Consider the following 15311-nt stretch of genomic DNA (forward strand, 5'->3'; position numbering starts at 1 on the left):
TAGGAATCGACTTGACTCAGAAAAAGGGCGGGGCGTTTGTATTCAACGATCTCAGCACGTTGGGAAAGTGTTTGTTTTGTCAAGATTTACACTGAGTTTTTAGCATTATTAGACGGATTTTGTCAAGCAAGGGAACATGCCATCGCTTAGCGGGAAGGCAGACGTTTTATTCGTAAGTATTTGAGTTTATTAAGTCAGTTTCGTGACATTTAACTGAGCCTGTTCTCAGCTAGCTGTGATTAGCTTGCTAACTACGATAACTGTATACAAAAATATTGTTTGAAGATTTTAATTAGAAACATCTGTGATTTGTTACCTGTCAAACATGAACTGGAGTGGTGTTGTTTACATTGATTAACGTCATATTTTAATAACTGACTGAATTGGTAACAGTAACGTTAGTTACTAGTTAGCATATGTGTTTAATATATATGTGAAATTAAATAACTAAGTTAATTTAAGCGAGCAAATATGTTTATAACTCAAAATTGACTATCGTTTTGAGCTTGCATTCACCTGTGTGTCATAAGCCCATGCTGAGAGTCATGTGTATTTTGCAGGAAGATGATGATTTGCCTTATGAGGAAGAAATCATCAGGAATCCATATTCAGTGAAGTGCTGGATGCGTTACATTGAGCACAAGCAAAATGCTCAGAAATCGGTGCTCAATATGATCTATGAAAGGGCTTTAAAAGAGCTGCCTGGCAGGTACGTACATGTCATCTTGTTCTCTCTTATATTGAACCCCTGTGCTTGACGCACATAAATGATGTTTGTTTCTTTTCTGTCAGTTACAAGTTGTGGTACAACTACCTGAGAGAGAGGAGGAAACAGGTGAAAGGCAAGTGTATCACAGATCCAGCATATGAGGAGGTGAACAACTGTCATGAGAGAGCACTTGTGTTTATGCATAAGGTAAAGTTGACCTTTCATGCATTTTCATGTTTATTTTGTGTGACAGTTACTTGTGTGTTTTGATGGTTGAATATTTTCCTCTGTCTCCTCAGATGCCGAGGATATGGATCGACTACTGTCAGTTCATGGTGTCTCAATGCAAAATTACACGGAGCCGACGGACGTTCGACAGGGCGTTACGAGCGCTGCCCGTTACCCAGCATCCTCGCATCTGGCCCCTGTATCTTCGCTTTGGCCGCAACTTGCCTCTCCCAGAAACAGCTATTCGTGTTTTTCGTCGTTATCTAAAGGTAAGGGTCGGATGTTATGCTGAATACTAAATACACACTTGATTATTATACACACATTGAGGTGCTGTAAGATTTTTTTCTGCTTGCTGGGTTGCCTCATTTATAGAGCTCTGTGTACACACTTCCTTTTCCTCTGTCCTGTCTGTAGTTGTCTCCTGAGAATGCAGAGGAATACATTGATTACCTGCGTTCAGTTGGACGTCTGGATGAAGCTGCACTCCGACTGGCAGCTGTGGTCAATGATGAAAACTTTGTTTCTAAAGAGGGAAAGTCCAATTATCAGGTCAGCAAATTACATGTTTTACATTTTGAGTTTATTCACCAAAACAATATGCTGCTGTTCAAAGGTTTGGGGTTGGTAAGATTTTGGTTTTTATATATATTTAAAAAAAAGAAAGAAAGTCTCTTGTGCTTTTCAAGGTTGTATTTATTTGGTCACAAACAGAAATATTTTGAAATATTATTACAAATTTAAAATAACTTTTCTATTGTAATATGTTTTAAAGGTGCCCTAGATTCAAAAATTGAATTTACCTTGGCATAGTTGAATAACAAGAGCTCAGTACATGTAAATGACATACAGTGAGTTTCAAACTCCATTGTTTCCTCCTTCTTATATAAATCTCATTTGTTTAAAAGACCTCAGAAGAACAGGCGAATCTCAACATAACATGTTGACATGATAACATGACTGTTACGTAACAGTCGGGATCATTAATATGTATGACCCCAATATTTGCATATGCCAAGCAAGAACAACAGCGAAAAATGGCAGATGGAGCAATAATAACTGACATGATCCATGATATTTTTAGTGATATTTGTAAATTGTCTTTCTAAATGTTTCGTTAGCATGTTGCTAATGTACTGTTAAATGTGGTTAAAGTTACCATCGTTTCTTACTGTATTCACCGAGACAAGACTGTCATTATTTTCATTTTTTAAACACTTGCAGTCTGTATAATTCATAAACACAACTTCATTCTTTATAAATCTCTCCAACAGTGTGTAATGTTAGCTTTAGCCACGGAGCACTATCAAACTCATTCAGAATCAAATGTAAACATCCAAATAAATACTATACTTACGTGATTAGACATGCTGCATGACGAACAATTTGGAAAGATCCATTTTGAGGGTTATATTAGCTGTGTGAACTTTGTTTATGGTGTTTAAGGCAAGCGCGAGCTCTTGGGGCGTGGAGCACGAGATTTAAAGGGGCCACGTACTCTGAATCGGCGCATTTATAATGATAGGCAGTTAAAAAAATTACATGTAAAAAAAAAAAACATGTTCTTTGGCACCTTTAAAATGTAATTTATTCCTGTGATCAAAGTTGAATTTTCAGCATCATTACTCCAGTCTTCAGTGTCACATGATTCTTCAGAAATCATTCTGATATGATGATTTGATGCCCAAAAATATTTCTTCGTTTTGCTGCTTTGTATTTTTGTAATTGTGATACTTTTCCTAGGAGTTTTAGTTGAATAGGAAGTTAAAAAGAACGTTTATTTGAAATGAAAATCTTTTGTAACATTATAAATGTCTTTGTCACTTTTGATCAATTTAATGCATCCTTGCTGAATAAAAGTATTGATAAAAAAAAAAAATAAAAAAATCTTACTAACCCCAAACTTTTGAATGATAGTGACAAAGATTTTTTTTAATAATACTAAATGATGTATAATGAAATCTGAAATTGGTCATCATTTGATTAGAGTTAATTCATACTGGAAGACAAAAAAGCTGAAGATTTGGTGGTTTAAAATAGGTCAAGAATTATATTTTGGATTAGAAATGAACATTTAATACACTGGTCATTATGAATTATAATTATTAAAGTTCCTTAGTCGATTCATTCAATCTTCATTCTAAGATCAATGCATTGTGATGCTTCAAACCATTTTTACGGCTTAAGCTTCTCCATGTCCATATATAATTTGTGAATTATCCATCATGCAAATTCTGAAATTTCAATTACAGCTTTGGCATGAGCTCTGTGACCTCATCTCACAAAACCCGGACAAGGTGACCTCACTGAACGTGGGAGCGATTATCCGAGGAGGCCTCACCCGCTTTACTGACCAGCTTGGCAAACTCTGGTGTTCTCTGGCTGATTACTACATCCGCAGTGGCCACTTTGAGAAGGTAAAACTGTGAAATCTAAAGCCTGGGACACACCAAGCTGACTTCAAAGAACTAATGGGCATGCTGAATCGGGCAAACTACCACCGACGAGTGGAACACACTGAAAAAACTAGCCCGACAGATGCTCGCCGACGGCCGACCGTTGGCTTGGTGTTTCCCAGCCTCAAGGGGCCATTTACACGTCACAGCTTTGAAGTAAAAACAGAAACCTTTTCATGCTTTTTGGCCATTCATTTATACGACAGCGGCGTTTTGGGGGCCTGAAAATGCAAACTTTTGAAAATGTATTTCAAAGGCAAATTTTTGAAAACAATACCTTAATTGTCTCCGTATGAACTACAGAAACATGAATTTGTGAATATGCGCTTGCGTGTTACGTGTTCAGTTTATAGGGGCGTAGTTTTTCTTTACAAAGTGACCTCGCCAACTACTGGCCTGGCTTGAATAATACGTTGTTGTCTCTATGGGAAAAACGCAAACTTTCCTGTTTTTAGTTCATTGTTGTCGTGTAAGCTTACCCTTAAACTCTTCTGAATATATTAACCCTGTTCACACACAGGACAGGTTGACACCATTATCGGTCTTGTTTGTTCTTTTTCAAGGCTCGAGATGTGTATGAGGAAGCCATCCTAACCGTAGTCACTGTGCGAGACTTCACCCAGGTTTTTGACAGCTATGCACAGTTTGAAGAGAGTATGATCGCTGCCAAGATGGAGACCACGTCTGAACTGGGACAAGACGAAGATGGTGAGAGATTTTTCTTATAGACCTTAAAGCAAATAAACCTTGATGTTAGTCTTACAGAAATGCTGATTTCCCCACTGTAGAAGACATTGACTTGGAGTTGCGGTTGGCCCGTTTTGAGTTGCTGATAACACGACGGCCGCTCTTATTAAACAGTGTGCTGCTCCGTCAGAACCCTCACAACGTTCACGAGTGGCACAAGAGAGTCAAACTCTATGAGGGCCAACCTCGACAGGTTGGAACATCATTTACATCTTTAAATCAGTCGATATTTGTCTCGATGTAACTGTTGTGTGTGATTTATTTTACACAGCCTTTTTTTTTTTTCTGTAGATCATCAACACATACACAGAGGCGGTGCAAACAGTAGATCCTGTGAAAGCCACAGGAAAGCCTCACAGTCTCTGGGTGTCCTTCGCCAGATTCTATGAGGATAACGAACAGCTAGATGATGTACGAAACTTCCCATGTACTTTGTTGGTAATTTGTTGCCACGTTACTCTAAACTGATGGTTAACTATTTCCCTTGAACCTTAAGGCTCGGACTATCTTTGAGAAGGCCACAAAGGTGAACTACAAACAGGTGGATGATCTTGCTGCAGTGTGGTGTGAGTATGGAGAGATGGAGCTGAGACATGAGAACTATGACCAGGCTTTGCGTATACTAAGGGTAAGAGACAGAGAACTGCCAGTGTGTCACACATTACCCATAATGCTTTAGTGCAGCGGTTCCCAACCTTTTTGATTCAGAGATATTTCCTCTCGTACTTCTGCTGTAATGATGACAAAGCTGTATTTTTTTATTATTATAATTATTTTTTATAACTGTTATTAACATAAACTTGAAGTGGCAATAGATTCAAATAATTAACTGCAATCAATTTCATGATTGCAGAAGTTTCAAAAATGGTATGTTTGTCAATAAAGGGGGACAAATCAAAGTTGAAAATATTTCAGCTTGGAAATTGACATCTTCACCCATTATTCAAATGTTATTACACATTTTTTAAAGATTGTTATTGTGCTTGGAGTCATTTGTTTTATATGTGAGCGCAATGAAACATATTTCAATTTTGCCAACATAAATTTTTGGCCAGGCTGTGGCTGTCATACATGCAACAACGAGTGAACCAACTGTAGATGTACTTTGCTTTTTTTTTCTTTTTCAGATTTTGTCAGATAAATTTTGTGCTAATTTTGTCAGATAAATACCTTAACCAAGTTTAGTGTTTTGTTCTTCCCTCATTTTTAAAATACTTAAAAAATCTAAAATATTTTCCTCGCATTTTGATGGTTTAATCGAACTTGTAGGGTCATTAAAAACATCACTTTTGGTCACTACTGTACATACTGATTTTTAAAGGCTTTTAGCATTTTAATGAAATTAAATATATTTTAATAATATAATATTTTATTAATATACAATGACTATTATTAATTATTCTATATAATAATATTTGAAGTTGTTTTGCAGCCCAGATTTGTTGCTATAATTGATTTTATTTGGAGAATTTATGTCATCAAAGTTTTTCCAGATGTTGACAAACTTTTTCTCCTCAGAAAGCAACAGCGATTCCATCAAGAAAAGCGGAGTACTTTGACGCATCAGAACCGGTGCAGAATCGAGTATATAAATCCTTGAAAGTTTGGTCCATGCTTGCCGACTTGGAGGAGAGTCTTGGCACGTTCCAGGTTTGCCACTGTTTTTCTTTTCACTATATTTAACAAGCTAGACTTATCAGTAGGATTGTCAAAAGTACCGGCTTCGGTACCAAGTTGGTAATGAATTTTTAAAAATGTGACAATACCAGCATTTCCCCCTAGCAATTTGAGCGCTGTAGAGTGGATTCTGACTAATTTAAACACCTCTGATTGGCCGTTGTGTTCACACGCTCAACAGATATGTCTGTGATTGGCTACATCAATGATGCTCTTCACAAAGTGCTTACACGGATACACACGGGAGCGTTTGGCAGCAGGCGTCTGCAGATCCAACACAGTGGCCAATCAGAGGTGTTTAAGAATCTGCTCAACAGCGCTCAAAATGCTAGGGAGAAATGCTGGTATTGTCACATTTTTTAAATTTCGGTACGGAAGTCGGTACTTTTGATATCCCTATTTAGCAGTAAGATTCTTGCCGTGTTGTTTGCTAATGGAACTGTTGCTTTTGTCAGTCCACAAAGGCAGTGTATGATCGCATCATTGATCTCCGGATCGCCACGCCTCAGATCATCATTAACTATGCCATGTTTCTTGAAGAACACAACTACTTTGAAGATAGCTTCAAGGTAAGCGAATTTAACTCAATCTGTCACATTGACATAACCTTCTGTTTTATTCATTATTGTTTCTTTCTTTTGGGAATTTATTCATTTATGCTTCAAACCCGTTTATTTATTTCTCATTATATTTGTTTATCTGGATTTATTTTGATTGTAGGCATATGAGCGTGGCATTGCCCTCTTTAAGTGGCCTAATGTCCATGACATCTGGAACACGTACCTCACTAAATTCATCGACCGTTATGGAGGCAAGAAGCTGGAGAGAGCACGAGATCTGTTTGAGCAAGCGCTGGATAGGTGTCCTCCTAAATATGCCAAAAGTAATAATATAGAAAACACAAAATAATATGATTAACTGCATTCATTTAAGATTAAGAGTAAATGTTTATCATAAAATCTAGAATCCATTTGATCGGCTCTAATCTATTAAGCCTTTGGAAATGAACAGCCAGCTCTATTAGATCTAAAAACCCCAGATCTGATTTAATGTGTGTTGTTTAACAGCAATCTACCTGCTGTACGCTAAGCTGGAAGAGGAGTACGGTCTGGCGCGACATGCCATGGCTGTGTATGAGCGAGCCACTGCGGCCGTAGAGCCAGAGGAGCGCCATCAAATGTTCAACATCTACATCAAACGGGCAGCAGAGATTTATGGAGTCACTCACACAAGAGCTATCTATCAGAAAGCCATTGAGGTAAACCAATCCGCAGTTATCGCTTTGAAAATACATCAGGAATAATAGCATGTTTTGTGCTGTAATGAGTACATTTGGTTTGGTGCAGGTCCTGCCAGATGAACACGCCAGAGACATGTGCCTGCGCTTCGCTGACATGGAGAGCAAACTTGGAGAGATTGACAGAGCAAGAGCCATCTACTCTTACTGCTCTCAGATCTGTGATCCCAGGGTAAATCTTACCGTACCGTTCCACATTACTGTGGTCATTTTGTATGTGATACTTGATTTTGAATGACCTCTCATACCATTTCTTGATCAGTTGACCGCTCATTTCTGGCAAACCTGGAAGGAGTTTGAGATTCGACACGGTAACGAGGACACCATCCGCGAGATGCTGAGGATTAAACGTAGCGTGCAGGCCACATACAACACACAAGTCAACTTCATGTCCTCTCAGATGCTCAAGGCAACCACTAATGCTACTGGAACAGGTACGTTTCATTCATTAAAGGGGTCATGACATGAGAAATCTAATTTTCCTTGAGATTTTGACATCTAAGAGATCTTTGTTGCATTAAAACATCCTGCAAGTTTCATAGCTTAACGTCCTTTAACAAAAAACATTTATATAAACAATCAAGCTTTAAAAAATGGTTAGTTTGGGTATTGTGGGATCTGTGATGTCACATAGGAAAATAGATTTATGACTGCCTCTTGAGCAAGACCTCGACAATTCATTTTACACCATCACACCATGAGCCCTGCCCACTGGTGTTCAGTTTGACACTAGTCAAAAGCAAATAAATCCCATTGTAATCCCTGTCTACAGTACAGATACAGTATCCACTTTATTTTTTTTAACGAAAGAGCCAGCGTGACCATTTATAACTTAAATAGTGCTTCATCTGTAAATATTTTACATGGATGTTTTCACAACACTTACTCATGTGCTATAGCGTGTAGGCCTTGATACTGTTTCCTATGATGTTAGCCACTCATAACAGTGGACGTTTACTGACAAGCCTTAAAGGAGCCGCTTCTAAAAGGGTTAGTTCACCCAAAAATGAAAATTATGTCATTAATGACTCACCCTCATGCCGTTCCACACCCGTAAGACCTTCATTATTCTTCAGAACACAAATTAAGATATTTTAGTTGAAATCTTATGGCTCCATGAGGCCTCCATAGGGAGCAATGGACACTTCCTCTCTCAAGATCCATAAAGGTACTAAAAACATATTTAAATCAGTTCATGTGAGTACAGTGGTTCAATATTAATATTATAAAGCAATGAGAATATAAAAAAAACCTAAATAATGACTTATTTAATGATGGCCGATTTTAAAACACTGCTTCAGGAAGCATCGGAGCATAATGAATTAGCGTGTCGAATCTGCGGTTCGGAGCGTCAAAGTCACATGATTTCAGCCGTTGGCAGTTTGACACGCGATCCGAATCATGATTCGATACACTGATTCATTTGTGCTCTGATGCTTCCTGAAGCAGTGTTTTGAAATCGGCCATCACTAAATAAGTCGTTATTTTGTTTTGTTTTGGCGCACCAAAAATATTCTCATCGCTTTATAATATTAATATTGAACCACTGTACTCACATGAACTGATTTAAATATGTTTTTAGTACATTCATGGATCTTGAGAGAGGAAATGTCATTGCTCCCTATGGAGGCCTCACTGAGCCATCGGATTTCAACATAAATATCTTAATTTGTGTTCTGAAGATGAACGAAGGTCTTACGGGTGTAGAACGACATGAGGGTGAGTAATTAATGACAGAAATTTCATTTTTGGGTAAACTAACCCTTTAACTCTTTCCCTGCCATTGACGAAATTTTCCTGCTTTCCGTGTTTTCACTGTTATATGGTAGGGGGTGCTATTACACATCTTTTGAAAGAGTACTGAATTTCCTGATCAAAGCACATGCGAAGAAAATGCAGAAACAAGCAATATCACATATGTAATCATATGCATATGTAAAATAATGCGATCATCATCATTAAACGGCAAATAAATCAAACTGCTTAATGTTACTGAATGAAATGTCAACCCAGGATGAGATGCAGGAATGTGCAAGCTTTAGGGGTGTTGATGAACTCGATCTACTCCATCTATGTTTTGATCATCCTTCTGAATCTGGTTTAGTCTTTGACAAAAATGCCATTTTCTCAGCTTTTTGCTAAAAATGTTGCTTTTTAAATTAAATTTACCCATATTTAAGTGTTGATTAAAAAAAAGAATGCATGAAGCTTTGTTTAAAAGCAGAAGGTTTGTTCTTTCTTTTGATATATTGCATGTTCAGATATTCATACAACAAAATATTCTGGGGGCCATGAAACTTTTGTGAAAATTATCAAAAACTGGTGGAGAAAGAGTTAAAACATAATGATCTAAAATGATTGATTATGTTGAATGAGGGTTGGAAATAATTTTTCTGCATATATATTTGTTTTTTTGTGTGTGTGCAAAAAAACTTTATTAATGTTGTTGGGGAAAAAAAGTTTAGGACCCTTGAAACCAGATATGTCAAATAAAGACCCGGAGTCAGAGTTAAAAAAAAAAAAAAAAAATAATAAATTGAAGAAAATTTTACTGAAGAATAGTTTGCAGTTTCATCAGCAGAAGCCAGCTTCAAGTCTCACAAGGAGTTCGTAGGCCGCTCTGCGTACATTCACATTTCCACAACAATTATACTCTAACAGAGTCAACTAACTACGTCATTACTTCAGGTTAAATGATTCTGATTGGCTAAGAAAAATAGGCTAATAATAGAAAAACACTTAGCGCACATACACAGATACATGATTCACAGCTTCTTCAAGGTTGAAGTTGATCTGAACTCTGCTCTGAGCAGGAAACTTTCCCAAAACATACTGATAACATGTTCTTTTCTCTCAGTGAGAGGTACAGACAATATTCAAACTTATTTTCTAGTGTTTGAAAAGGAAAATAAATGCTTTAACATACGTTGAAGAAATAATTCAAATAATTTAACAGAAAGATAAATGTTGATTAATAACTTAAAAGATATATATTGAAGTGGCAGTGGATTCCAGAATCCACCTCTTCAATGTATATGAACCTCAAGGAACATATTAAAAAAAAAAAAAAAAAATCCATGTCATGACCCCTTTAAAGCCAACAGGATATCAAAATTTATTCTTTTTAATATATGTTCTTTATTATGCATAATTCATCACTGCATATTATTAAATCAAAATACCTCTGAAATTTAGCTTTTTTTTTATCCTTTTGTTTTGTCTGATGATATGCAGGCAGGGAACATAACATTAGTCAAGAACTGAATAGCTATTTAGCCATTGATTTGGGCTACCGTTGTGGCTGTTGTTTCATGTTCACTTTGCAGGAAAAATGTGTCTTTATTAAAAAACACACTAATAACTGGAGTAGTTTTAATTAAGTAAATTTGAAAACAATTAAAAATCGATTTAATTCATTGAAATAAGTTTGAAATAAATGGAAATATAAATAGACAACTTTTAGAAATCCAACCGCATTAAAGTTGAAGTACTATAGTTTATAACTATATGTTTAGGTTGAAATTAAAGTAAATTAATGCTACAATATATATAAAAAAAATAAAATAAATAAATGACGACACAACAAAATGACTAAAACCTTGAAATGAAATCTGAAAATATATAAAAATTAAAGTTAATTATAAATATGTACAGTCAAACCAAAATTTATTCAGACACCTTCATTCAATACAGTTTATTCACTATAGTTTAAAAAAATGGTAATAAAATATGACAAGATCTCAGAGTTAAACTGTGTCAGACTCAGAAAAAAAAATAATCTTAATTATGTCAGGTAACACTTAAGCAAAACATGGTCAGGTCAAAGTGTCTGAATAATTTTTTGGTTCCAACTTTTTATCAATTTTACTGGTAGTCCACTGTGAAGAAGTTTTGGGTATAATATGTCACAGTTTACTTTATTTTGCTATCCTCACTTACATAAATGAACTATAGTGTCCTGTACCCACTAGTAAAAAAATATATAAAAAATGTCTGAATAATTTTTGATTTGAATGTACACTATATTAGTATATAAATAATACTAAAATAACACTGGACCGGAGAATGGTGCAGAATTTATTTTCTAGAATGACAATCTATATTTGCTAGTGCTGTCAAATGATTAATCACATCCAAAATTAAAGTTTGTGTTTACATAATATGTGTATGTACCATGTATAATTATGTATATATAAATACACACATCCATGTATATATTTAAGAAAAATTACTTTGAAAAATATTTATATATAGTATAAATTATATAAATGTGTGTGTATATATGTATGTGTGTATGTGTGTATATATATATATATATATATATGCACATATATGCACAAATATTTCTTAAATATATACGTATATGCATGTGTGTATTTATATATACATAATTGTACACAGTACATACACACATTATGTAAAAACTATTAATCGCCATTAATGATTTGCATGTGAAATTTATTCTCTTACCACAGGTGAAAGTGGTAAGCAAATAGGTGTTGGAGTAATCCACAAATTGAGGTTATATAACAGTACACAAGTTTCTGTGTGTGTGTAAACGCTTGTGTTGCCTGTGTGTGTTCAGTGTCGGATCTTGCTCCGGGGCAGAGCGGAGTGGATGACATGAGGCTGCTGGAGCAGAAGGCTCAGCAACTGGCGGCAGAGGCTGAACAGGACAGACCCAAACCTAAAGACAAGATCCTTTTCGTCAGGTGTGAACTGCGCCCTGGTCTGAGGCGGGCCACATAAATCAATCAGAGCATTAAAGGCTTATTTAAACAATTCTGCCCTCTTTGGAAATGAAGTTTCTATTGTACTATTTACATCACTTGACATTTGTTTGATTTGTGTAGAAGTGACACCTCTCGCAGTGAACTCGCCGAACTGGCCAAGCAAGCTAATCCAGATGAGATTGACATTGATGATGATGACGATGAGGATGCAGAGGATGGAGAACCAGATGGTTAGTTCAGATGGGACATGATTGGTGTTTTTTTTCCCCCTAGATACCCTAAGCTCTTTGATTTTGAGTTGCAGTTACTGATCATTTACATGCATGTCATTTCAGAAGTCCAGTTGGAGCAGAAATCTGTCCCTACTGCTGTCTTCGGAGGACTAAAGGACGACTGAATTTGCTCCAGATTTAGTTACCAAGAAACAATGAAAATTATTAGCAACGTGCTGATGTAAATGGTTTTCTACACTTTAACAATACCAATTCAGACCACATGGTGTCACTCTTTCTAGCATTTGTATGCTTTCATTTTTTTTCCATGATAACATTGGGTAGATAAAATGTTAAAGCGCAAGAATTGCATTGTTTTCCCCCTGTCTACTGTATATTAAAAAAGAAAAATCTCCATGCATGGCATCTGCAAATCATTTGTTATCAGATTGCGATACTGCAAAGTCTCTGAAGGCGCTGCCCATAATTGCACATGGGTGGAGCTGTTGAATCTGAATGCTGTGGTTTCAGGAATGCCTCATTTAAAAAAAACAAACATTTGGCACATCTGGTCATTGATCACCGGGGGCCTGTTTCATAAAACAAGTTTACCAAATAAGCTAGGCTTATTTCAGTTAGTCTGATTATTTTGAACCAAATCAACTGACAATAAATCATCGACTTACTGAAATAAACCTCGATTATTTGGTAAACTTGTTTTATGAAACTCTCTTTAAACTTTCTTTTTGTACACATTTCTTATTCTCTATGCAATGGGATGTACATTTATTCTTTTAAATGTGTTCAAGGCTTTTTTTGTTGTTGTTGTTGTTGTTTGTATCAGTAAGCATAATTGGATTTGTTAATAAGCAGTACATTTAGACTGCTGGTTCTACTACTAAGGAACATGGAAAACCAAAGAATGAGGAAAAACAAATGCCGTGGTCCTCCCTAATTAGATTAAAATAGTTCTGTGAGTTAATCTTCTTACAAAGTTACAGCAGTGGTCTCTTTAACATCATGTGACCTTCGGTGAATTCTGTCCTCTGTTAGGTTTGTTCACAGATGTACTTCTCTAAGTGCTTACATTGTTTTAGTGATTAAGAGGGTTTGATAAAGTAGTTTATGACATGCTGAGGCCTACATATTTACATTTGTCGGATTGTTATTTTATTAAATATCCACAACATCAAGCTCACTAGTGTGTGTGTGTGAGGCAAAATAGGTCTTTCACAGGCATGTATATTTGGTATAGAAATGAAATATCCTCCTAAATGCAAAGAAACTTTTACTCAGTTTAGTAATGCCATGACAATTATATGTATTACGCTGACTAATATTTCCTTCTCGGCAAGTTTTACCTGTCCTGCACCTGTTTCCATGAGTTAAAGCGCCTTCCTACCTGCTGCTCATGTTCACATGCTTAGCCCCGCCCCTTCAACGCTGTCTGACACCTGATTGGACGCCCGGCGAGATGATTGACAGGAGTATGGAGTACCTGGAAATCAGTCCGGAGCGTATCAGCTAGAGCGATGTGGACTCTGAAGCGGGGTCGAAAATAGTGAAACATCCCCTGGAATATCGCTGAATCTTCCGCTCCGATAGACTAAAACATCTATATACACCCGCTAGCTATACTGGATATATGAAAAGAAGACCTAGAGAGGAATAATTTCTAAATTACTTTATTTTTTTCGCCGGAACGCTACTAGAAATATCGGCCTTTCGCAGTCCCGATGCTGTGGTGGTCGCGTGAAAGAAAAGGATGACTGTTTGATTTTTGTTTCATCCCTCACCGCATCGCCTTCCTCTGTTTTTCCTGTTTTGGACCTGCTATGGTGGACTCGAATGCGATGAGGAAGACTTTTGTGGTCCCGGACATAAAGCCATTGGATCAGTACGACTCGAGCAGAGCCAGAATCTGCGCCAGTGTCGGGTGGCTGCTGGCGAAATCCTACGGCAATGCAGGTATACAGAGAGTGGCCGTGTGTCAAACCCTAGTGTGCTGCCTTCCTAGAAGGCAGTTTCTCCTCCTGAGTCAGCTGAACATGTGTAGGCAGCATGAGAACACCAAAACTGCGCAAAAATGCTGCCAAAATACCGTCTAGCTAGGCAGCTGGCTAGGTTTTGAGACGCAGCCCATTGAGTCTGACACATTTTTATTTCCTTCTTAAATCTGCTGCTCTCTCACCTGCTCATTGTTCAGTGACTGCGGAGGAAAGCATGTGTGAAGGTGAAGAGTGTGTAAACTCAGCGTTTTTCACAACACAAAGAGCATGGAAAGCTGCTGGTTGTGGCCCAGCTGTGTCTTACTATGATATGCATTCAGTCTGGGCTCTCTTAATTCATTTAAAATAAAATTAATAGTCTGCTCTAAAAGTGCCCATTTGGCTACATAAATAATCAGATGGGATGTGTTTTATAATAGCCTACTGTAACAGTCAATAAAATAAAAATAAGTAAAATACACATTAAAAACTAACTATGCCTTAATATGAGACAAGATAAAACACGTCCTTGTTTGCCCGTGAGGAGGGTTTTAATCGCACGTGCTTAATCCCTTCAGTAGACATGGTGTTGTCTGGGAATTATGATGTTATGATGTGCAGAAATGTAGTAGTTTTGACCTAAATATACGAATATGTATCTGTCAGGACGCGTGCATGTGCACCCACTGTCACGAACCCCTTTGTTAATAATACACCCACAAGAGCACTTACACAGATGATGGAGGTCTTGGTTTCTGAACAGAGCAGACTGGTGATAATTACACTGAAGTGCTCGGTATGTTTAATTTCTTACTTTAGAAATGATAAAAAGGAAACTGTGTTTTATACTGATGCTTGGAGAGCACGTCAAGCAGTGTCCTGCAGTGTGACATCATTTATGAAATGTTATGTTTAAGATGCAATTATCTATATGGGCATAAATTCCCTGTACAGAAGTACAGAACATTAGATCAAGCCGGGTTCAAATGTCTTGTTTCATTTTGGTGGCATGTTAAAGGATTTTATTACAGAGGGGATTTTGCATATCTACTTTTATACAGTCAGGAAGTGCTGTCACTAGGCAATTTTCACCAGGCTTTAAGGAATAAAATGTGCTGTAATGATATGGTATAGAATAATATATGAACAAACCCTTTTGTTAAAACCTTTAAATGTGAAGTCTGGTGTATGTAAGTGTAACTGAAGAGGAGACTTCTGGTTTAGTGCAGACCATTTTAAGTGTAATAAAATAAACACTTAAATG

At 36.8% G+C, this 15311-nt stretch overlaps 2 protein-coding genes across 5 annotated transcripts in view; both read left to right on the forward strand.

Annotated features, from left to right (window-relative positions):
- Nucleotides 1-6: 6 nt before the first annotated feature.
- xab2 (XPA binding protein 2) lies at nt 7-12478 on the forward strand. The gene is made up of 19 exons (XM_048188645.1): nt 7-172; nt 561-709; nt 793-916; nt 1009-1206; nt 1355-1489; nt 3190-3354; nt 3957-4101; nt 4182-4333; nt 4432-4551; nt 4637-4768; nt 5659-5790; nt 6273-6386; nt 6538-6700; nt 6885-7075; nt 7164-7286; nt 7377-7548; nt 11700-11826; nt 11968-12077; nt 12183-12478. Exons 1-19 carry the CDS (start codon nt 137-139, stop codon nt 12242-12244), a joined length of 2550 nt encoding a protein of 849 aa, XP_048044602.1. The 5' UTR covers nt 7-136; the 3' UTR covers nt 12245-12478.
- A 427-nt stretch (nt 12479-12905) lies between these two features.
- Nucleotides 12906-15311, forward strand: part of camsap3 (calmodulin regulated spectrin-associated protein family, member 3) — a 51333-nt gene continuing 48927 nt past the window's right edge. For all 4 annotated transcript variants that reach the window (XM_048188605.1, XM_048188615.1, XM_048188632.1 and 1 more), the window contains exon 1: nt 12906-14027. In XM_048188605.1, the coding sequence (XP_048044562.1) occupies nt 13895-14027 (133 nt within the window). In that variant the 5' untranslated portion in view covers nt 12906-13894. The remainder of the gene's footprint in view (nt 14028-15311) is intronic.

Source organism: Megalobrama amblycephala, linkage group LG1 (assembly GCF_018812025.1).
Source record: "Megalobrama amblycephala isolate DHTTF-2021 linkage group LG1, ASM1881202v1, whole genome shotgun sequence".
Taxonomy (NCBI): Eukaryota; Metazoa; Chordata; class Actinopteri; order Cypriniformes; family Xenocyprididae; genus Megalobrama; species Megalobrama amblycephala.